Source organism: Beta vulgaris, chromosome 6 (genome assembly GCF_026745355.1).
Source record: "Beta vulgaris subsp. vulgaris cultivar EL10 chromosome 6, EL10.2, whole genome shotgun sequence".
NCBI lineage: Eukaryota > Viridiplantae > Streptophyta > Magnoliopsida > Caryophyllales > Amaranthaceae > Beta > Beta vulgaris.
In genome coordinates, this window is record NC_079207.1 from 4,074,099 (window position 1) to 4,096,505 (window position 22,407).

General features: G+C 36.2%; 3 protein-coding genes across 3 annotated transcripts; 1 reads left to right on the plus strand and 2 right to left on the minus strand.

Moving 5' to 3' along the window:
• The first annotated feature begins 961 nt into the window (after window positions 1-961).
• LOC104895097 (beta-galactosidase 3) lies at window positions 962-7,029 on the plus strand. Its single transcript, XM_010681512.4, has 19 exons — window positions 962-1,421; window positions 1,524-1,619; window positions 1,781-1,893; window positions 2,004-2,070; window positions 2,201-2,293; window positions 2,381-2,524; window positions 2,786-2,874; window positions 2,968-3,073; window positions 3,167-3,254; window positions 3,570-3,688; window positions 3,786-3,950; window positions 4,069-4,247; window positions 4,374-4,483; window positions 4,572-4,681; window positions 4,786-4,896; window positions 4,972-5,085; window positions 5,386-5,588; window positions 5,737-6,073; window positions 6,539-7,029. The coding sequence occupies exons 1-19, from the start codon at window positions 1,266-1,268 to the stop codon at window positions 6,701-6,703; spliced, it is 2,565 nt and encodes an 854-aa protein (XP_010679814.2). The 5' UTR covers window positions 962-1,265; the 3' UTR covers window positions 6,704-7,029.
• Window positions 7,030-8,341: 1,312 nt separating this feature from the next.
• Window positions 8,342-11,306, minus strand: LOC104895098 (thioredoxin H1). Its single transcript, XM_010681513.3, has 3 exons — window positions 11,142-11,306; window positions 8,820-8,942; window positions 8,342-8,732 (listed from the first exon to the last, which is right to left on the minus strand). Exons 1-3 carry the CDS (start codon window positions 11,226-11,228, stop codon window positions 8,595-8,597), a joined length of 348 nt encoding a protein of 115 aa, XP_010679815.1. The 5' UTR covers window positions 11,229-11,306; the 3' UTR covers window positions 8,342-8,594.
• Window positions 11,307-15,754: 4,448 nt separating this feature from the next.
• On the minus strand, window positions 15,755-18,507 carry LOC104895099 (protein RTE1-HOMOLOG). Its single transcript, XM_010681515.4, has 3 exons — window positions 18,185-18,507; window positions 16,812-17,088; window positions 15,755-16,257 (listed from the first exon to the last, which is right to left on the minus strand). Exons 2-3 carry the CDS (start codon window positions 17,076-17,078, stop codon window positions 15,832-15,834), a joined length of 693 nt encoding a protein of 230 aa, XP_010679817.2. The 5' UTR covers window positions 17,079-17,088; window positions 18,185-18,507; the 3' UTR covers window positions 15,755-15,831.
• Between the last annotated feature and the right edge of the window lie 3,900 nt (window positions 18,508-22,407).

Here is a 22,407-nt window from a genome sequence, read left to right on the forward strand (position 1 = left end):
TCTTTGTTTCTTTTACTACTATGTCTTTGTTTCTTTTTAACGTACACATTGTACTTTAGCATAATTGGCACTATTGTTTGTGAAATTATATAAGAAACAAAATTAATTTAAATTCGTCTCATCTTATAACATTTCAAATGTCAGCTTCTTATTATTTACTTATGTGCGATTAAATATATTAATTATCCAAGCTCTTCATTAACAAACATATAAGTCAAACCTTACAAATTAGAAAAAATAGAGGTGATAAGCTATATACAGTACAATATAAATTATGAATTTTATCATACATCCATGTGTATTGTGATTTGTGAGTATGGTACATCCAAGATTATTTTTTTGCTCGTTGCTCATTTGAAATCATCCAAATGAGTAAAATATACTAAATATAAGATTTCCAAATGACATAAATTAGCCTTGTTTGTGCGTTATAACATGCACATGATATACTCGGATGTACGATGAATCAATTTCAGTATAAACCAGTCATATTAGTAGTATTAAGATCTGATAAACCAACCAAGTAAGTGTTGACCCATTGGTGATGGGGACTGGCTTTGGTAGGACGGACCCGTGTTCGAATCCCCGCAACACCCTTAGAAAAGAAATGGAACCAAACCATCCCGAACTTGGCCTTGATCCAGATGTAACTCGAAGAGTGAACCGGGTGCAAACACAAAAAAAAAAAAATCTGATAAACCTATAATCAGACTAATATTTGGGAAGAGATGAAAGAGTAGATACTATCAAAGTCAGATCCCATCGTCTAAAAAACCAAAAAGTTCAGGTCTAAATGTTGATTTGACTAAACAAACTATAATCAGTACTGTTAAACATAATTAAATTCTTTCTTTTTACTCCGCAATTTTTGATAGCAAAGTGGACCGGTTTTAATGCTCTTTTTTAACTTTTCTGTCAGAATTTCCTGCTTCTTTCTCTCTTCTTTTTTTTTTTTTCTTAATATTTTCAGTGATGCAATGCCACGCATTAACATGAGTGAATCAATGAAAAAATGCAAAGCTGTATAAAACGTGAAAGTGTGTTCATATACAACACAACTAACTTAGTGTTTGCTACTCCCAAGAACAAAGAATTAAAGGGGAGAGAGAGAATACAACTGGGTTTTTAGCCTTTTCTTCTTCTTGTTCAGTTGTTCTTCACAGTCTCAGCCAAACTATACCGCATAAACTCTATTTTTCTCTCTCCTCAAATAAGATAAAAGTGCAAATTTTTCTGGGGTTGTAAATTTCTAATTTGTTACAAAGATGAAATCTTTGATGTTATTTTGGGTGTTAATGTTGTTTCTAAATTGCAAATTCATGCAATGTAGTGTGAGTTATGATAGAAAAGCACTTTTAATTGATGGGCAAAGAAGAATCTTGATGTCTGGTTCTATACATTATCCAAGAAGTACTCCTGATGTACATTTTCTCTACTACCATTTTTTTTAATTTGATGTTTGAGCTTATTATATTAAATGTTTGATTATGTAAGTTTTAATTTTTTTCTGTTTTTTGATTTAGATGTGGGAAGATCTGATAATGAAGGCAAAAAATGGAGGGTTGGATGCTATTGATACTTATGTGTTTTGGAATGTTCATGAACCTTCACCTGGCAATGTACTTCATTTCTGTTCTCATTTATTATTATTATTATGTTTATTTATTTCTGTGTTTATTATTAGTACTTGTTAGAGTATAATCTTAGTGGGTTTTATTTTGTTTATGTATTTATTTACATATTTGGATTCAATTTGGTTTTTTTTGGTTGATTTTTTCAGTACAATTTTGAAGGAAGATATGATATTGTCAAATTCTTAAAGATTATTCAGAAAGCTGGATTGTATGCTCATCTTAGAATTGGGCCTTATGTTTGTGCAGAGTGGAATTTTGGGTAATTAACACTGTAATTTTATTTAACTGTTTTCTAATTTTAATTGTTTTAGAGTAAAAATTTATGTGGAAAAAGTATAGGTTTTAATGAAGGTTTTGTAACTTGTGTAGTGGATTTCCTGTGTGGCTGAAGTATGTTCCAGGAATCAGCTTCAGAACTGATAATGAACCTTTCAAGGTCTGGAAATCTTAATTTTTACACTTCCTTTGAACTGTGTTATTTGTCATTTACAAATCGAATATTAGTCTAAGTTGTATAATCTATTGATTAGAGTTAAACTTTATTAATTGAAAATGGGATTATGTAGAGGGAAATGCAAAGATTTACAGAAAAGATTGTAAATTTGCTGAAGAGTCATAACTTGTTCGAGTCTCAGGGCGGTCCGATTATTCTCGCACAGGTAACAATTAGTGTGTTGAATTGGCTAAATTTGGCTTAAGTATGGTTATATTTTAGACTAAACTATGATGTGATTCTGTTCTGCTAGGTTGAGAATGAATATGGAAGACTAAGAATGAGACTTGGACGAGAAGGGAATAACTACATGACTTGGGCTGCCAAAATGGTTACTAGTTTGCAGACGGGGGTTCCATGGACTATGTGCAAGGACGGCGATACTCCAGATCCTCTGGTGAGGGCTTTCTTACAATCAGAATTGCCAACTCTTGATTTGGCTATATGCATTATCATTGTGAAGCATATAAGTTATGTACAACTAAGTTTAATTACTGATTCTGATTGGCATTTCTCAATGCATTTCTATCGTGATAAAAGTTACGAACTTGAAACAAGCTAAGCTATATGTACAACAGTACAAGTATAATTTCTTACAGATTAACATTGATCAACTGCTTTACATTCTCATACTTACTTTTCTGTCTTGCTGTGGCAGATAAACACTTGCAATGGTTTCTACTGTGATAATTTTACACCCAATAAAGGATATAAGCCTAAGCTTTGGACTGAGGCTTGGAGTGGCTGGTATGGTTCTCTATATAATTATCTTCTAAATTGGAAAGGTTTCATTATGCTAAAGAAAATGAGGTCATTCTCTTGGTGTGTCACCCTGAGCAGGTTTACCGAGTTTGGAGGACCCAATCACCAAAGACCAGTACAAGATTTGGCTTTTTCCGTCGCAAGGTTCATACAGACTGGAGGCTCCTTTGTGAATTACTACATGGTGCACTTCTTTTGCAGAGCAAGTTTTCTTAGGTCCATTTTTGCCTATTCTCAGTGAAACTTACATATCTCCAAATGTTTTCATGTCAAACAGTACCATGGTGGGACAAACTTCGGGCGAACTGCTGGAGGTCCGTTTATCACTACAAGTTATGACTATGATGCTCCTCTTGATGAATATGGTAAGAATTGAACAGCTTTGCATTTTTTTTATGAATACTCCCTAAATTACGAAACTCAATAGCTAACTATTTGCTGGAGAGCACACTGTGTATCGACATTACTACCTTACTAGTTGTTGGTTGCTTTGTTGTTAGTAAAGGAGTAAAATTAATAAATCTTCTTGTTCGCCACAGAACAGTTAGGTAAGTAGCCCAACTCCCAAATGATGTAATAAGGGGGGGGGGGGGTTATTGCCTCAATGAACTCTAATTCAGACTTTTGGAAATCCTACCTTGAATTTCTTTTTATAACTGTAACTTCCTTTTTGCATATAGGTTTGATCAGGCAGCCAAAATATGGTCACTTGAAGGAACTTCACAAGGCAATTAAGCTATGTGAATCAGCATTGGTTTCTGCTGATCCTATTGTTACTCAATTAGGAGATCGTCAACAGGTTCCACCTCGTCTTACAGCAAACGAACTTCTACGTGTCATTTGTTTTTGTTCTTTACTGCTTGTACTGATATAAACTTCTGTTAAATAAATTTCAGGCTCACGTATTTATTCCAGAACAAGGAGGCTGTTCAGCCTTTCTTTCCAACTATGATACAGAATCTGGTGCTAAAGTTCTCTTCAATAATAGGCACTATAGCTTGCCTCCCTGGTCGATCAGCATTCTTCCAGACTGCAAAAATGTAGTTTTCAACACTGCAAAAGTATGTATATTGGAGGAATTGTACAAGCATGAGTTTTTTCATACATTAGTCAACTTTCTTCAAGGTGATGACTTGAGTGAGATTGTAATAATATTTTGTTGCACATGATGTATTACAGGTGGGAGAACAAACATCACACATGGAAATGGTGCCGACCAGCACAAAAATACTACCATGGGAAAGTTATAATGAAGATGTATCAGCTTTAGATTATGGTTCAACAATAACAGCCCTTGGTCTCCTAGAACAGATAAATATGACCAGGGATACTACTGACTATCTCTGGTACAAAACTAGGTATAACATTGTTTCATGCCTATTTTCACAGGCTTAATGTAGTCTCCAATCATCACTGAGAATTCAAATTATAAAGTCTTACTTGAGTGTTCCAAATTTTTTTTCAATTGTTTGGTGTTCTTGCAGTGTTGATATTAATCCATCCGAGTCTTTCTTTCACGGTGGGGATCGTCCGACACTCATAGTGGAATCTACAGGACACGCTGTTCATGTTTTTGTGAATGGACAGCTTATAGGTACGGCATACTGCAACTTTTTCCAAGGAGACGACTCTTCAATAATAGGTTCTTTCCGTCTGATACAATCATTAACAATCACTTGCAGGATCCTCCTTCGGAGGTAGAAAGAATAGAAGATTTACCTTCAGTAAAACAGTAAATCTACAACCTGGTGCAAACAAAATTGCACTACTGAGCATAGCAGTTGGTTTACCGGTATGCATACTTCTAGTTTTCTGTCTCTCCACTCAGTTAAGAAACAAAAGTCATAACTGTCATTTCCAATTCTGATACTCAAAATTTGTGTTTGATTGCTGAAGAATGTGGGAGGACATTTCGAGTCTTGGAACACTGGAATATTAGGCCCCGTTGTATTACATGGCCTTGATCAGGGAAAACTGGACTTATCCTGGGAGAGATGGACCTATCAGGTAATCAAATTCTAAAGCGATACTCCCCATTATGTTCCAGTGAACATTTTAGTGATGCCAGTTGTCGTCTTTCAGGTCGGTCTGAAGGGGGAGTCTATGAATCTTGCCTCTCCAAATGGTATATCCACGGTAGAGTGGATGGACAGTAAAATAGCTGTGCAAGACCAGCAGCCACTGATGTGGCACAAGGTATGAGAAAAAATTTTCTTCTATAGAAGAGTGTTTGGTTGGGAGAAAAAAAGGTTTCATGGAAACATAGTTTTCCCATTTTCCTTTGTTTGGTATGTGAAAGGGTAGATCATATTATCTTCTCTAAAGGAATGAATTCCACAGGATCCTCCTTATTCCCTACCTTCCTCTTTCTCTTCTCCCATTAATTTATAATTATGTTACTAAGGAAAATCCTCTCCAATTTTATATGTTTTCTATCCAGAGCTTTAATTCCTATTGATGATTTAGCTCTAATCGCTTTCAACTGGAAAATTGCAGGCTTACTTCGATGCACCTGAAGGAAAAGAACCATTAGCTTTGGACATGCAAAGCATGGGAAAGGGACAAGTGTGGATTAATGGGGAAAGCATTGGAAGATATTGGACGACTTATGCTAGTGGTGAATGTAAGGGATGCGGCTATACTGGTAGATTTGCACCACCTAAGTGTCAAGTCGGATGTGGCAAGCCTTCCCAAAGATGGTAATTCTGAACTAACACAAAGCAAGATCCCCTTTTCTTCCCTTCTTTATTTGTGGTGGCTATAATCAAATCAAGATCTTTAAGAAACACGATTGATCATGATATGTTATGTGGTTATCAATCATAGTTCCACAATTTGATTTTGCAGGTACCATGTTCCTCGATCCTGGCTAAAACCTACAAGGAATCTGATTGTTCTCTTTGAGGAAACAGGTGGAAACCCAACCAAAATTGCCCTTATGAAAAGAACTACGAACACAATCTGTGCACAGGTTTCTGAGACCCATCGAACCATTAAAAGCTTTCAGATTGAAAGTTATGATAGTACACAAGAATTTTACATACCCAAAATTCATTTGCATTGTGCTTTCAACCAATACATTTCTTCCATCGCCTTTGCAAGCTTTGGAACTCCTTTTGGAACTTGTGGAAGTTTTGTGAAGAGTTCTTGCCATGCTTCTACCTCAAATGCAGTCTTAGAAAAGGTACTGAAACACTGACTTTTTTTTATTTATTACCTGTTTGGTAGACAACACTAGAAGGCAGTAATGAACAATGACTTTTTTTTTTATTTACGACCCGTTTGGTAGACAATGCCAAAGGTAGTAACGGTAATGTGATTATAAGGATAATCCCCCACTCATTATCGGGTAAATGGATATATGGCATACCAATATACCATCCCCACACGTGATGTTCTTCACGAATTTCCATTTTCACTCAGTACCACCTCGAAAGTGGTAAAGAATGGTAATGGAACTTCATGAGAAAATCACAAGTTTAGCATTACCATGTATATTGAAACGGTACTTCCTATACAAAATTACATATAAATTCATCACCATTACCACCATTTAATATCATCTACCAAAAGGGCCCTTTTGGGTTTGATCTCTTGGAGGCTACTCTAGTCATGTATTTTGATATTTGCTTTTCATTTCCTCTCGCAGAGATGCATAGGGAAGCAAAGCTGTGCAGTTACTGTAACAAACAGCAATTTTGGAAAAGACCCGTGTCCAAATGTGTTGAAGCGATTATCAGTTCAAGCAATATGTGCATCCACAAAGTCTACAGCTACTACTACTACTACTAACCAAACAACTATACACTACTGATCACTCAGTATGCATGATAATTTCCACAGAACACATGAGAAAGGAAGGAAAATCGTTCTCGAAAGTGTAAGTTTATTAGATAGGTTTAAAGCATAGCTACTTAGGGTAGATATTTGAAAGTCGTTTGAGTGGTGATACTATAGAATAGTTTTTGTCAATTTATTCTGTAATTGTAAATTAGTTTTGTTTAAGGTCTAGCAAATTTGTGGCAGAGTGACTATTTTACTCTCCCCATGATGATTCTGTGGTTCTAACCCCTGGGCTTTATACAGGAGTCAGGAAAAAAAAAGATACAGTGTGAATTATGTTAAGATTTCTTTTTCATCTGGGCATAATTTTTAGTGGCAGTCAAGGATTTTGGTGTGACTTTTTTCCCACTTGGGGATCATTAGGAATTATTGAGTAGATTAACCCCTCTTCACTTCATAAGTTACAGAGGGAATGTAGGTCTATTCATATGTTTTCAGAAGTTATGTAAAGATGTTATGAGATGTATGTTAAATTCTGCTCCTTAGCCAATTGAAGGAAATAACTCTTCAAATTGGCACAAGGTATATGAGCTACTTTTTCTTGCACCAACAAGAAAACTACTCCATTTTATGTTAGTAACTGAACTCAAATTGGAAATTACCTGTAACCTTTATATATACGGCGTGTTTGGTACTTCATTATAAATTGTGGTAATGAGAATGAATTTGTATGTAAATTTGTGAAAAATATCATTGTTCATTTTCATGGTAATGCTAATTCATCCTAAAGTGTTTACTTTTCTTCTTGAATTATCATTCCCATCCAATATCACCTTGTAGGTAGTAATGAGTGATAATGAAAATTGCTTCCCCTTGAAGACAAAAACACAAGTTTAGGGGTGAAATTGCTTGCCCATGGAGAAAAAATATCTCCCCATCGAGATTTTAAGGATGTTTCCCTAATAACATTATACTTTAAATTCATTCCAATTACCGTAATTTATTAACGACTACCAAACGGGCCGATAAAGTAACATATAATTTTTCTTTCTGGTTATTTATGGTAAAATAGCAAATTAATATGAATTATTTGCGGTATGCATATCATTATAATGAGATATCAGTAACAGAGGATTATGAGGATAGTTACTTATGTAGATATTACAACGGTATTTGTGCAAAAAGTAAATTACCAGCTATGAAATATTTTTATAATATTATTCCAATAACACAACTTCAGAAATTTTAACACATAGATAATCAGAAATGCCATTTTTGATAGAAGATCTATTCAAATGCAAAAACAAACCATAATCATAATTATATATCTTGCAATGAGTGGGAATGTTGTGAAAAATAAGCCACTTTCAAAATAAGTTTTTCAATTTGCGTTGTGAATACTGGCAAAAACAATCGTAACTGCTGACTAGTAACAAGTGGGCATGTTGAGTGATAACTTGATAGGAAAAACCATTTCAAATGAACTTATATTTTGTGCCCCATGATCATTTAAGCTAAATATAAAGGAAAAAGAGAACCTCAACCAATATAAACCGAGCTGGTCGAATGAACATGGAAGTAACGAGCAAAATCTAAAGTATAAACACAGTAAGATAGTGAGATCTTAAAACACTATAGTAGTCTCGAGCTCGTCGAATGAACATGGAAGTAATCAAGCAAAAACTAAAGTATAAACCCAGTAAGATAATGAGATCTTAAAACACTATAATAGTCTCGACTCTCTCAATGTCCAACCAAATCTAATTTAACCAGCAACATAAATATCAGCAGCAACAATACCATGGTACTATCAAATAAAAAGGCAAAAACAGCATAATAGAACTGAAGTACTACTTTATGATTAAGTCCATTAACTCCTACTTTAAGCAAGCAACTTAGGAAACTATGAGCCACTTAGGTTGTTAGGCAGTAGCAACATGCTTTTCAATAGCCTGTTGCAGCTCATCCTTCTTTGCTCCAACTACCTTACCAACAATCTTTCCTTCGAGCAGCAACATGAATGTTGGCATTGCCTCAATAGCCCAATCACTCGCAACTTGCTGTTGAACGCATCAAAATCAGAACTTAATAGAACTGAATAAATTAAAGCAGACATTACAAGAAAAATATAATTTCTTCATTCTAACCTTGAGTTCATCCACATCCACCTTAACAAATATGACTCCAGGAAACTTTCTAGCAAGCTCAGCCAGAAAGGGAGCAATGGCGCGGCAAGGTCCACACCACGAAGCAGTGAAATCAACAACCATCTATGTCAGAAATGATTATAACACAGCATTAGTAGCTTGTCTGATTTCATAAAGGACTAAAAACCAAAGGCAAGGAAGATATGCAAAGAGAAACAATCTAAAACTACAGAAAGAGGAATCCTGTGCAAATAGAGCATATCAGATCAGCTCACACGTAAATTCTCTTACTTCATACGCTCTTTATTCTATGGAGGAGAGCAGAACAAGCATTAAGATGCATTCAGATGCGCAGGTCTAAGCCACAACATGAAGAAAAAAAGAATGTAATGGTCTTGTGGATTAAAATGGTGTTTACACCCTCAAAATTTGATCTAACTAGTAACAGAGTCTAGTTTTCACAAGCTAAGCTACACATACAGATTTGATGGATAGCATTTCATCTACTTCCATATAGAATAGAGGCATCTCTTATCACAGTCGTCTTAAAAACAGTAAAAGAATCAACAGTTCTGTCAATCACCGATGATAAGGAAGAAAGAAAATAATCATTTTTGCTGTTTTTGATTAAGTAGTTGATTGAAGGGAAATACATAAGATTATAGCCTCAAGTTAGCTCTGTATTCAAAGTGCCAACTCGAAATGAAAACGATCAAATGGAAAACATGTTTCCTTTGATCATCTCAATAGAAAGTGAGTGACATATATACGGATATACCCTTCTTGATAAGAGAACTCCATTAGGGAATATCGATTTCTTCTTCCGTCACAGCTTCTACCAATTCCAACTCTTAGTCACACGTACCTTGTCTCCATTAAACAAGGTTAAGTGCTTAAAATCATAACAAAATGGCATTGAGGCTCCAGGCTCCCCTCCCCCATCCAGACCTAGGGCTTTGTAAAGCAATAGTGTTTATGTTAATATTTGAAGTATAGTATCTTCATTATCAACATATTCCCTCCAACAAAATGTAGTTTTTACTCTATCTAAACATTTCCCATCAATTTTATTCCAATATTTCTTGTAGACAATGACTAAATAAGATTTTATGGTTAGTACCATTTTTCATTGTAACCATTTGGATACTTTTTTTCATGAGTTTTCTCGCCCCCAACTTACTGTATTTATGACGCTTTCAATCAAAAATGACCAGAAACTATAAAAACAAACAATCCAGCATACATAAAAGTTACAAACTATTACGGCTCGTTTGGTAGTCGTTAATATATATAGTGGTAATGGGAATGAATTTTAATTGTAATGTTATAAGGAAAACATCCTTAAAATCTCTATAGGGATGCAATTTCAATCCCCAAGTTTGTGTCTCTTTCTCCATGGCGAAAGAATCTCACCCCAAAACTTGTGTTTTCAAGTATTTTCTCCAAGAAGAAGCATTTTTTATTACCACTTATAATCAGTATACCAGTATTAGATGGGAATTAAAATTTAAGAAGAAAAATAAACACCTTAGCATAAATTAGCATTACTGTAGAAATGAACAATGGTTTTATTCACAGATTAAAATACAAATTCATGTCCATTACCAAAATTTATAATCAACTATCAAACGGTTAGAGTAAAGAAAGATCTAACACAATGAATATGGAGTACTCCAATAAACAATCCTTAAAGAAAATAAATCAATAAAAAAAACTAGAAAAACCAAATGCAAATCCTAACTATTTTAATAAAAAAAAGACTAAAAGCTTAATATAATCATGGTTGATTATGTTAGTAGCTCCAATTATGATAACCAGTAAAGACAAAGCCAATATGATAATATTAAAAACAAAAACATTGAATAAATAGTTTTTTGACTAATTGCCCCCTTTGACAACAACAACAACAACCTCGTATCATTAACTTATTAATCAAAATTCAAAAGTGATATCTGACTAAAAAGCAAACCTTAAGTGACCAAATGACAAAAATTAGAAACGGATTATGTAAAGTTATACATATTTATATTTCATGAGGTTACAAAATCTCCATATTATGAATTATGATCCAAGTACAAACAGAAACAAACAAATCTCCATTTATTATCACATGTTAAATCAAACGACACACATCTTCATGATTATGTCCAAAACCTAAAAAAAATATATGCTCGTGATCTAGAAAATGGGATCAGATGTGAGAGAAAGTATGCTCCTATAATAGTCCAAAAAGAAACAGAATTACAAATATTAACAATTCAACAAGAAGGAGATTTATTTATATAAAAAGAAGGGGAAAAAATGGAGATAAAAAAGATTTACGAGTTTCTTGGATTCATTGGCCTTGGTAAGCTGCTCTTCCCATGCTTGATCGGTGTGACAGCTGATAACTTGTCCTTCTTCACCCATGTCTTTCTCTTTCTCTTTCTGTTTCTCTATCTCGTGCAGCAAAATTTTGTTGGAGCGGTGAACAGGTGTGTTACAAATCGTTATATATTGTTTAGTTTTAGGTGCCACTTTGGCTAGTGCTCGAGTAGTAAGATGGGTACGACGACAACTGTATAGGGGATACGTAGGGCAGTAGGGGAGACACGTTTACAACGGGTTAGATGGGTCGTGGTAGAGGTGATCATTTTAGCCTAGTCCTCGGGCCCCGGCTTGTTTTTGGATCGGGTTCCCGAATTTTTTTTGCCTTTGGGCAGGCTTTGGACAATTCAAAAATGATTTTTTAGTCTATTTTTTGGCCCGTAAAAGCCCGTTAATTTGGACCCGAAATAGCGGGCTTTTGACATAAAAATTCGGCCGAATTTAGGCCCGGCCCGACAAATGGGCAAATTTTTTTTGCTTCGGCCCAACCCATGATCACCTCTAGGTCGTGGTTGTTCGTAGGGTTGTGCAAAATCGAGGGTCGGATCGGAATTTGGATCAGATCCGACAAAATTCAAGATTTCGGTCTAATCCTTCGTCCACGGAAAATCTCGATTTCGGATTTTTGACCAGATTCGCAAAATTTCAGCCTCGGCGGGTGAACAGGAATTACTATTCTTTTTAATATAGGTGATCATTTTGGCCCGGCCCGTTTTTTGGCCGGGTTTTGGGCAGATTTTTTCGGCCCGCAGTCGGGCCCGACCCGATTTTTTTTGAATTTGGGCGGGCTTTGGGCAAGCCAAAAACGACTTTTTAGTCTATTTTTTGGCCCGCAAAAGCCCGCTAATTTCGGCCCAAAATAGCGGGCTTTGAGCACAAAAATTCGACCCGAATTTAGGCCCGGCCCGGTCGATGGGTAATTTTTTTTTTGTCTCGGCCCGTCCCGAACCCGGCCCGTCCCATTATCACCTCTATTTTTTGAGTTAAAAAAGCTTAAAAGATAGAATGTTAGAAAATTAAAAACTTACTATTTATTACCTTTATGATTATTGTTATTAAAATTACTAAATTTCAATGTATCTAATTTATAAACATAAGTGCTATATACAGCAAAAAAAAAAATGCTAAATACAGCATCTAAAATTATATCTAACTTAACCATGGTTAATTATAATTTTGTTTTGATAATAATTAAAAAAAAAACTGTTAATATGGCTCATGAAACTTGCCTAAAATTACAGGGGTAGGAAACTAGTAGTTTCTCATTTCAAAACACAAAAAAATTATGGGATATTTGGAGTTTATTCGGACTATAAACAGGTACACGGGTAATCTTGCACCAGAAGATCACAATACGTCACATTAGGCCTGCAAGTATCCATGTTCTTCCAGATACTCCAATTTTAGCCATTTCACAGGGAGAAGTGCAAGAATCTGGCTTCTGTTGCAAGACGATCTGCAAAAAATAATTCATTTATGCTATTTGTTCTACTTATCTTTTTAGTTGAGATCAAAATACTTCAACTTAACAAACACTAAATTATCTATCCAGATAGTAAGCTACACGATAGAGATTTGTAAAGAAACTTATCCTTTATATTGCTTAATATAAGTTAAATTTCATAAGATAATTTCACAATTATTACTCACCCCAAAGCAAATTTGAGAATTTAATTTCAGACACCACAAACACTTTTCCCTCTACCACGTTGTTACTCTCTAGTCGCTACAAATATGGAGGTCGCGTTAATAAATAATAATACCAACAGTTCGGTGAGTACTCAATTGTTTGAATTTCAAATTTATTGTCATATTATTCAAAGTAGTAGGTTATATTTTATATTTTTCAGACTGCGATTATATGTACTATAATGGGAAATGGGGATCCCATATAAAGGGGTCACTTGTCATAGATGAACCCCAAAGGGGTCATTTGTCATAGATGAGCCTCATTTTGGGGTCATTAGTCATAGATGACCCTTCTTTGGGGTCATTTGTCATAGATGACCCCACGAAAGGAGGGTCATTTGTCATAGATAATTCAGCAAAAATGCTCTAATTAAATAGTATAGGTTCTCTTCAAACAATCCATCACCAAAAATCTCAATCAAAGACCACCCAATTCAAGAATCAAATCAAATCTACAAGAACAAAATAATTAAAGTTTATTTCAAGAAAACTAATCTTAGGTGGTCGATGCTGCCAGCGAGGAGCAGTTGCCGACGAAATAAACGACTACCATCGACGCGTGGGTCGGCACGGCACCAATGTCGTCTCGCGAATTCGCAGGTGAGGAGGAGCGGGGAGATGTCGGTCTTGGTGTGAGGGTGAGGGTGAGGGTGAGGGTGGGTAATTGTTTTAGGTGGGTTAAATTTTAAAAAGGGTAGGTTAGTCTTTTAATAAGTTTGTTGTACTTAGCCTTTTTTTGTATATAAAACTACCCTTTATAAATATATTGAAATCCAAATAAAAGCATTTTTAAAAAAATATAGATCGTGGTCCAACATGTCCAGCACGAGACCGAAATTTTTTCATTCTGATCCTGGACCAAAAAAATGTCTAGATTACGGTCCTATCCTAGACCGGTGCACACGCCGAGTCATTTGTATTCGTCTTTTGTGACTTTTGTCATTAATTTATCGGATTGAGTTCCGTTCAAATCCATCCTAAATTAGATCATGTCGATCTTGTGTTTGATGTCGTTCTAGTCAAGTTGATCACGGGTTGCGCTTTCTTTATACCGAAACATCCTTGGTTTGTGTTAGCCTCGGATATGGCCATTCTCGAGTCAAGTTCCATTTTCGACCGGATTGGATCGAGTATAGAAAGATTTATATGTGTCAAATTAGGTCATTTTATGGGTTGACCCAATCCAAGTCCATATGTGGTCAGTCATGTTAGGATTGAGTCATCCTTGGTAATGGTTTAAATTCATGTCCAGTCGTTAATGAATTAGGTGATTTCTGTACCGGGTGTTATGAATTAGTATCATTATCGGTACCAAATGAGGCCAGTGACTTCGAGTGTTAATTACAAAGGTTGTCAATTTTGGGATAAGGGTAAAAAATATATTGTTAATCTCATATAAGATGTGTCCTAAGTGGAAAAAAGCTTGAATAGTTGTTACTCTGGATATGAAATCACTGCTTATATACTTGGTATAGGTCATAATTTACAAGAACATTCTTAGTAAGAACATTATCGGTCAATTCGACTTTTAAAAATAAATCTCAACATTTGCCCGTGATTATGCAGCGTGTTATAAGACAAGCAGATGAATATAATTTGTATAACATGCGAATTTACGGGGGTGTGAAGAAGAGTGGTATTGCTAGTTTAACTCGTTGGAGTGCTCCCCATTCTGGTATAATCAAGATTAATTCTGATGCATGCATTGGAGATGATGGTTGAGTTGGTATTGGAGTGGTATCTCGTGTTTCATATGGAAAGATATGGTTCTCGACGGTGAGATAAGTGTGTTTGGTTTGAGTGATTGTTTCACTTTGATTAGTTTCGTTCAAGTTAAAAGAGATGAGAAAATTGTTGCCCGTAACCTTGCTAGAGTAGTGTCTTCTGGAGTTAAACAATGTTGGGAGAATCATGTTATTCGGGGTGTGGCTCCTTATGTACTTATGAACTCTTTGTCTATTGATTAATGCACTTCTCTTCTTCCCTTAAAAAAAAAATAATTCGATTACAAGTAGAGTTCGAGTCTAATGCAAATCGAGTTTGTGTGCAATTTCTCAAGTTGAATCAAGTCAGGTCAAATTTTAACAGCTCTAATGATGGATAGTAATATAAATAAGAGTTTGAATCTTTAAACATACTTCCTCTGTTTTCTTTTAGATGTTACACTTTTCAAATCACGGACTTCTAGGTAATTTTTGGAGAGGAGAAAGATAGAGAAAATGAAAAACAAAAAAGTCCCATGTGAACATGTGATAGAAGAGAGATAGAGAGAAGTTATTACCCAAAATAAAAGTGTAACATCTAATTTAAAACTTCCTAAAATAGAAAAAAAGTGTAACATCTAATTTAAAACTTTCTAAAATAGAAAATATAACATCTAAAAAAACAGAACGGATGAAGTATTTTTTATCAAAAACTTAGCAAGCAGACCAATATTTTCGGAAATGGGAAGGGTAACCTCACGCTCAACTTCAAGAAAAAGTTGATCCATGACCTCAAAGCTATTTTTAGTACTTGCCTGCGTTGATTAATTCAAATGTTTGACTCCTCAGAAGTTAAACCCTTATAGATCTTTAAAATGGTTAACCAAAATTCATAGTAGAAGTTGAAATATCCTGCAAAATATAGCTGCAAATTCTGAATATAAAAGTTAGCTAGCTTAGTTTCTGAACTTCTCGACAATTCAGCCTTGATTGGAGAAATCTTGTCGGGTATTTTGTCTCTTAACTTGCCATCTGATGAATTTTTTGACCAATTCCAAAAAGAATAATTAGCATAATGCAGAAGTAAGATACATGGCTTGGCTGAGCTTCAACCATATAACTTATAAGCAAGTATCTGCTCCTTTCTGAAACAATTCCCACATAATTGGCAAAAAATTATCTTCACTTCCATGCTGGTTTACGTGCATTCCATTATGAAATTTCTTCAGACAAAACATTACAAATTTTACCGTTCACAACTGGATTAAACCCTTGAGACAATAAGAACCAAGAAGAAACCAACTGACCAAGAGAATCACAAACATACCCCAAAATTGCAGGAAAGTCCAACCTCCAAAAGCAAGACCCAAAGGAAATACAATTAGAAAGGGTAGATAAGACTTTACAATGGAACCTTTGTCCACCCAACGACCCTTGAAGAGTATCAGTACAGCAAGACTGACCACATTCCACCTGCCACCACTGAAGCCGAGGCGGTTTAGATTGTTCGCCACAAAGGAGTGACAGTTGCAAGTCAAAAGACTGTAGGAGTGGTGTTGGAATTCTTGCGTGCTTTTCCGAAGAGCGTCATCCCAAGTATAAATATCCCCTTCCGTTCCATTTTGATTCAGCTGGTCTCCATTTCGACAGGAAACCAAGAATGAAAGTGCACGGCATAGCTGAAAATTCAGTTCATGGGGTATACAGTTATCAAAGTAAAGCATGTCGAGATTCATGAATCATCAGTCAGTACATATGATTGCAAGTTCAGGAGATGATGCACATGATGATCCATCGTTATTCACTCACCATACTCCCCAAGCTAAGATAATCCATGAAGTCTTGGCAGGGTACGTAAATCACCATGTGTCTTAGGTGCATGATTTCTAGGACTGATAGCCTTATAGAGACAAATAGACAATGAGACATATACAAATACCACATATGACAGTCATTAGCTGCAAACTTGACATATAATAATTATGCAGCAAGCTAGCAAACACCAAGACAATAATTATGTTTGCTTTATCAGGGTATAATGCTAATAATATGAATCCAAGGGTTCAGCAACCAAAATAGGCACCAGAAATCATAACCGACTTTTTCTTGGATTGGTATTTTAGCTCACAAATATGGCCTTATTGTAACTAGTTAGTAGTTCCTGCTTTATGTTGGATTCTCTAGGAAACCATAAACGCACAGACAGAAGAGGGAATCTGATGGAAGAGCATACCTTCGCATCTATTTGTAGGTATCGAGTCACAGCACCGAAGGCAAAGTTATCAACGCATACAAAATTGGGGCCTGCAAAGTCCAAAATTACGCCATCCTCTCGGCATATGCCAATATGGCCAATAAAGGGAATCAACCATGAAAGAACAGGGAGAGGCGTCCATACAACACAAAAAGGAAATCGATCTCTTTTTGGATCAATTTGCATGGGCTGCGGAGAACTTTCGCCAATCATTAGCTGCTCTTCTGTGTCCATGTCTGTTGCCATTGGAATAAAGCTGTATAAAATATAGTAAATTTTTAATAAATTTGATTGAAAAAAATCCAATAAAGCCACAGACCTATCTTGCAGATTCTACAAACCTGTAGTTCTTCAATTAAAAGACAATTAGATTGCTAATACATCAGAATTCTCGCAGGCCCCGGCCCTTAACATGTCCGAAGTGGGACATGGAACAAGGCCTCATTTTCAAAGGCCCCCCAAGCTGATAGTATCAGAAGATTTTGAAGAGAAAAACTTAGTTTGATGCATGTTTGAAATTTTTTATATAAGGGTCTATTTTTCAATATTAGCACATCACCTCCATATTGTTCAGGCCAAGATTGAATTCTAGTATAATACCAGAGTTTCAAGCAGCCTTTATCTATATAAGTTTAATCCCCAGTATCTAAAGCGCAACAGTGAAGTTATGTTCGTTATATACATAACTTGAATAAGTTAATCCTCCATCCCAAAATTAAGTTCCAAAATACCAAATTGAAATGTTCTCATAAGGATCCGGGTCATCCTACGTAATTCTCAAAGTTCAGATTATATATTATCATGGGGTGGAAGATTCTAATTGATTAATTACAAATAGTGATGGGTAAACTTAGATAAAATCTTGATCAACTAACGGCCTGTTTGGTTAGTGGTACTTAAAGGGTAGTAATGGTAATGGTTTCTAGTGTAAGCATTCCTATGTCAACATTCATGGTAACGCTACTTTATCACAAAATACCTATTTTCTTCCTAAATTAACATATATTACCACTTGGGAAGGTGGTATTAAGTGATAATGACAATTTATAGAGGAAAACCCATGTTTTGACATCAAGTTTCATTACCATGGATATTAACTTGGAAATATCTTCACAAATTTATACCGAAAACCATTACTATTACCACCATTTAGTACCACTAATCAAACGGGTCGTACGTGTTCTGATATTAAACTCTCGATCAAAAGAAAAAACAAAATGAACTCAAACATTGCTTGACCTTATTTCTCCTAATTGGAATTGTTTTTTTAGATGCAATCTACTGTAGTACTAGGAATCTTTTTACTACTCAAAAACCCAGATTTAAATAAGATGAATTGGAAACAAAAGTACCTTCAATTTTTGGAATCGTCAATAATATTCTTCAATTTCTCTTTTCTCACTCTTATCTGCGAAACGTAACTTGAATTGAATTGATGCTGGAAATTGAGGTATTTAGATAGAAACGAAAACTGGAATGGATGAATATGAATGTATTTTAATCCGTAATATATGTAGAAAGAGATGAAATTTCCCTTGTAATCAAGGGTTAGCTCAAATTCAACGGATTGGAGTGTTAGGGTTCGAAACTTTTCTTTTCTATGTGACTCGATCTGTATCTGTGACAAGGCGAGCAGACATCAAAGAGAAATGTCCGCTCCAGAAGTGTTAGTAACTTTCCGTCACACAATGTACGATTTCTTTCTTTTTATATTCCACAGGCTACAATACTATTTCTCTTAAAATTTTTTGCAAAAGAAACCGATGAACTAATCAAGACGAGAGGGAGTATATACTTCCTCCGTTTTTTAGATGACTCGTTTTGACTTTTGACACTATTTAGTATTTACTTGTGTAACTTTCACTATCTTTTATGATTTATATTATAGTCGATTTTGTTAGATTCGTCTTAATGTATATTTTCATAATATCAACTTTTTCGTAATTTTTGCTTATTAATAATTAGAGATACAAAGGTATAAAATAATGCATTGACATGTGTGATCAAGAAAAACTGAAAAAAACAGAGCTAGTAGACTATAGAGGCTACCTTGTTTGGTAATAATACAAATTACTTCCTCCGTTTTTTCAAATGCTAAGTTTGCGTCATAACTACTATCAATCTTATTTGATTTGTTATTCCTTATGTATAAAGTAGTTAAGTCACATGTGGAATCTTTTTCGATTTTTTCACCATATACCCTTGACAAAAATTTGTTTGCACCGTATATCATTTGGACTTTTGAAATTCACCATATATCCCTTACTTTTGAAAAAATACATCCATTTACCCTTAATGACTAACGACGTTAAACTTCGTTAGTCATTAACCCTTAATCTCCCCTCTAACCCTAATTAACTAACTTAAATCTACCCCTAACCCTAACCTTAACCTTAATACTCTAATCCTAACACCTAACACCCCACCCCCACCCCTATCCTGCAAGCTGCAGCCTCCTCCCCTTCCCCCACCCTGCAGCCCCCTCCTCCCTCCCCCCACCCTGCAGCCCCCTCCTCCTTCCCCCTACCCCGCAACCCCCACCCCCTCCCTTTCCCGTGCTGAATCACACAACCTCCTTCCCCCAGTGTTACGCAACCCCGCAATCGCCTCCCCCTCCCTCGCATTCCCGCAGCCCCTTCCCCCTCTCACGCATCCCGCAACCCCCTCATAGGCATTTGAAGCTCCGCAGATCTGAACCCATAATTTTTCGAACCTAGAATTTTCGGACCCAGCTATGAAGAACCCGGATTTGAAGATGTGTGGGATGTGTGGATGCGTGGGATGGCCAAGGGGAGGGGGCTGCGGGGATGCGATGGAGGTGGGCTTCGGGTGGTGAGGGGAGGTGGTGGGGTGGGGGCGGGGAGGGGGTGGGGATTGGGTGGTTAGGGTATTAGATTAAGGGTTAGGGTTAAGGGTTAGGTTAGTTAATTAGGTTTAAAGGAGGAATTAAGATTAGAGGGGGATTTAGGGGTTAATGACTAACGGAATTCTAACACCATTAGTCATTAAGGGTAAATGGATGTATTTTTTTAAAAGTTGGGGGATATATGGTGAATTTCAAAAGTTGAAAGGGTATATGGTGCAAAAAAAAATGTCAGAGGTATATGGTGAAAAAATCGAGTCTTTTTTTATTCATCTTAATATACATTTTGATGATAAACTTCTGTAATATTTCGCTATGCGTAATTTAAAAAATTATTCATCAACGTAATACATTGGATGACGTATAAACAATGAGTGTAACAACTAATAGGACACAAGAAGTGAAGTATTAAATAAAGCTAAGCTCACTTGTAGGAATTTCACCTAGTCAAGGGGTTATTTGAATCCCACCAAGTGAGGGGCAATTGGATCATAATTCTCCTGATAATTTCCTCTCCTTCCAAGTGCTTGCACCTTTGGGTTGGGCCATGTACGAGGACAGCTCATTAGTTAATTATCTTATGAAATAAAAAAAATATTAAATAAAAGAATAGTATAAAGTTTGTAGCTTAGCTGCTATGAACTTAGCAGAGCTCCATACATCAATAAGCATAATGTGGCGCTCATGCAAAGTTGACCCATAGGAAGGTTTTTAAAGCATAGTAGCCATGTGAAAATGTTTAAGTTCACTATGCACTCAAGAAAACTTATTTGCTCATACCTCATTTGTAGAGCAAAACATGAGTAATTAGAAAAAAAAAAAATGTAGTCATGTGTATACAACATATTGATATACATTATCTATGCGATATAAACTTTAATTTGTTGCCTATCGCCTTATTAATAAGTTAGTGTCTTCTTGATGTATAACAAGTTTGGTAAAATTGCAATCTTGTGAAGATTTATCTCTTCGTACTTCGGGATACTTTGTCCTCGAATTAATACATTAGGTTTCCTTCATCCTGTCTTTCGAATATTTGAGGATCATGAAAGCTAGCATCTGACATATTTAACAAAGAAAAGTCATGCTGAAGAATTGAACCGTGGGCAAAGCTTTGGAATCGGAGGCGGTAGTCCAGTGAGTTACCACCTCTTCCTCTTGATGTAGTTAATTATGATATAAAAGAATATTATTATATTCGATGATATCATACTTTAATAATATATACATAATTTTTTGAGGTCATCCTATTTGTTCTTTTATGAGCCACGAAGGAAATACAAAGTACAAAGAATGAGAAGGGGGATTCGAACCTGTGACCTATCGTTCGGACGTTCGCAACACTTCAATCTTAACCACCAGGCCAAGACATCCTTGGTAGGTCATCCTTGGGAGGAGGGATTCGAACGTGAACTTCTATTTGTCGCCCCAAAATTACTTAAAATCGCCCCAAAAAAAGTTGAAATTATATTTATAACATTTTCTTTCTTTTTCCCTAAACCACCACCCCGACAACCAACCACTTCACTCCACCACCATGCACCTCCTGCCACCACCACCCCCATTGCCACAACCACTGACAACAGTGCCCCTACCATCCCCATCCCCACCCCACGAGCATCCCCCACCCTTACAATCCCCACGAGCAACCCTCCCCCTGCAACCCCCAAGCCCCACCCCCTGCGATTTACGCAGATCCGAGCTTGAAGGCGTTTTGAAGTCCAAACGTGATTTAACTTCCTTGTCTTCGTTGCCTCTTCAACATCGCCCCCCCATCCACTGCAATCCCCACGAGCAGCTCCCACCCTCCTGCAACCACCACCACCACTCCCCGCCCCCTCTGCGATATATCCAAATTCGAGCTCGAAGGCGTTTTGAAGTCCAAACGTGATTTAACTTCCTTGTCTCCGTTGCTTCTTCAACACTGATTGCAAATTCCTACCACCGCCACCGCCATTTGGAAGCCACTGCAAATTGAAGACATCATTCCTTATATCCATTGCTTTTTCAACAGAGTACTACTCCCTCCGTTTCATATTAATCTACACACTTTAACATTTTACACTATTCACAAGTTGCACTTTGACCTTCGTTTTATTATACGTGAAAAAACATATCATGTGGGATCTTGTTAGATTCGTCTTAGTATGTATTTTATTAATATGTATTTTTTATAATTTTTAAAAATACAAAACTAAAGATATATGTCCTCAAAGTTTTACATTGGCATGCGTGAAAAGTGTAAGTGTGTAGATTAAAAATGAAACGGAGGGAGTACATCAATTGAAATTACAAAAGCAACATAGAGACAAAGCCTCCAATTCGAATTATTTTTGGGAACCATGGGGGAACGTTCGGGCTGGACGTTCGACTTATAGTCTGAACGTTTGGGCTGGACGCTCGGGCCATGAGTGGAACGTCCAGCCCAGACGTTCGCCCATGATCCCCAAAAAAAGTTCGGTAGGTGGGTGGTGGAGGAGATGGAGGGTGGCAGTTGGGAGGAAGGTGATGGCGGGTGGTAGTAGGTGGTGGCGGGTGGTAGTAGGTGGTGGCGGGGTGGTGTGGAAAAGGGAGGGGTAAATAGTCTACAAAAGTGAATTTTGAGCGATTTTAAGTAATTTTGAAACTACATTTAATAAATCTTGATGTGTACATGTGACCTATCGTTCATAACAAACCAATCTTAACTCTTAAGCACTCGACCAATAAATA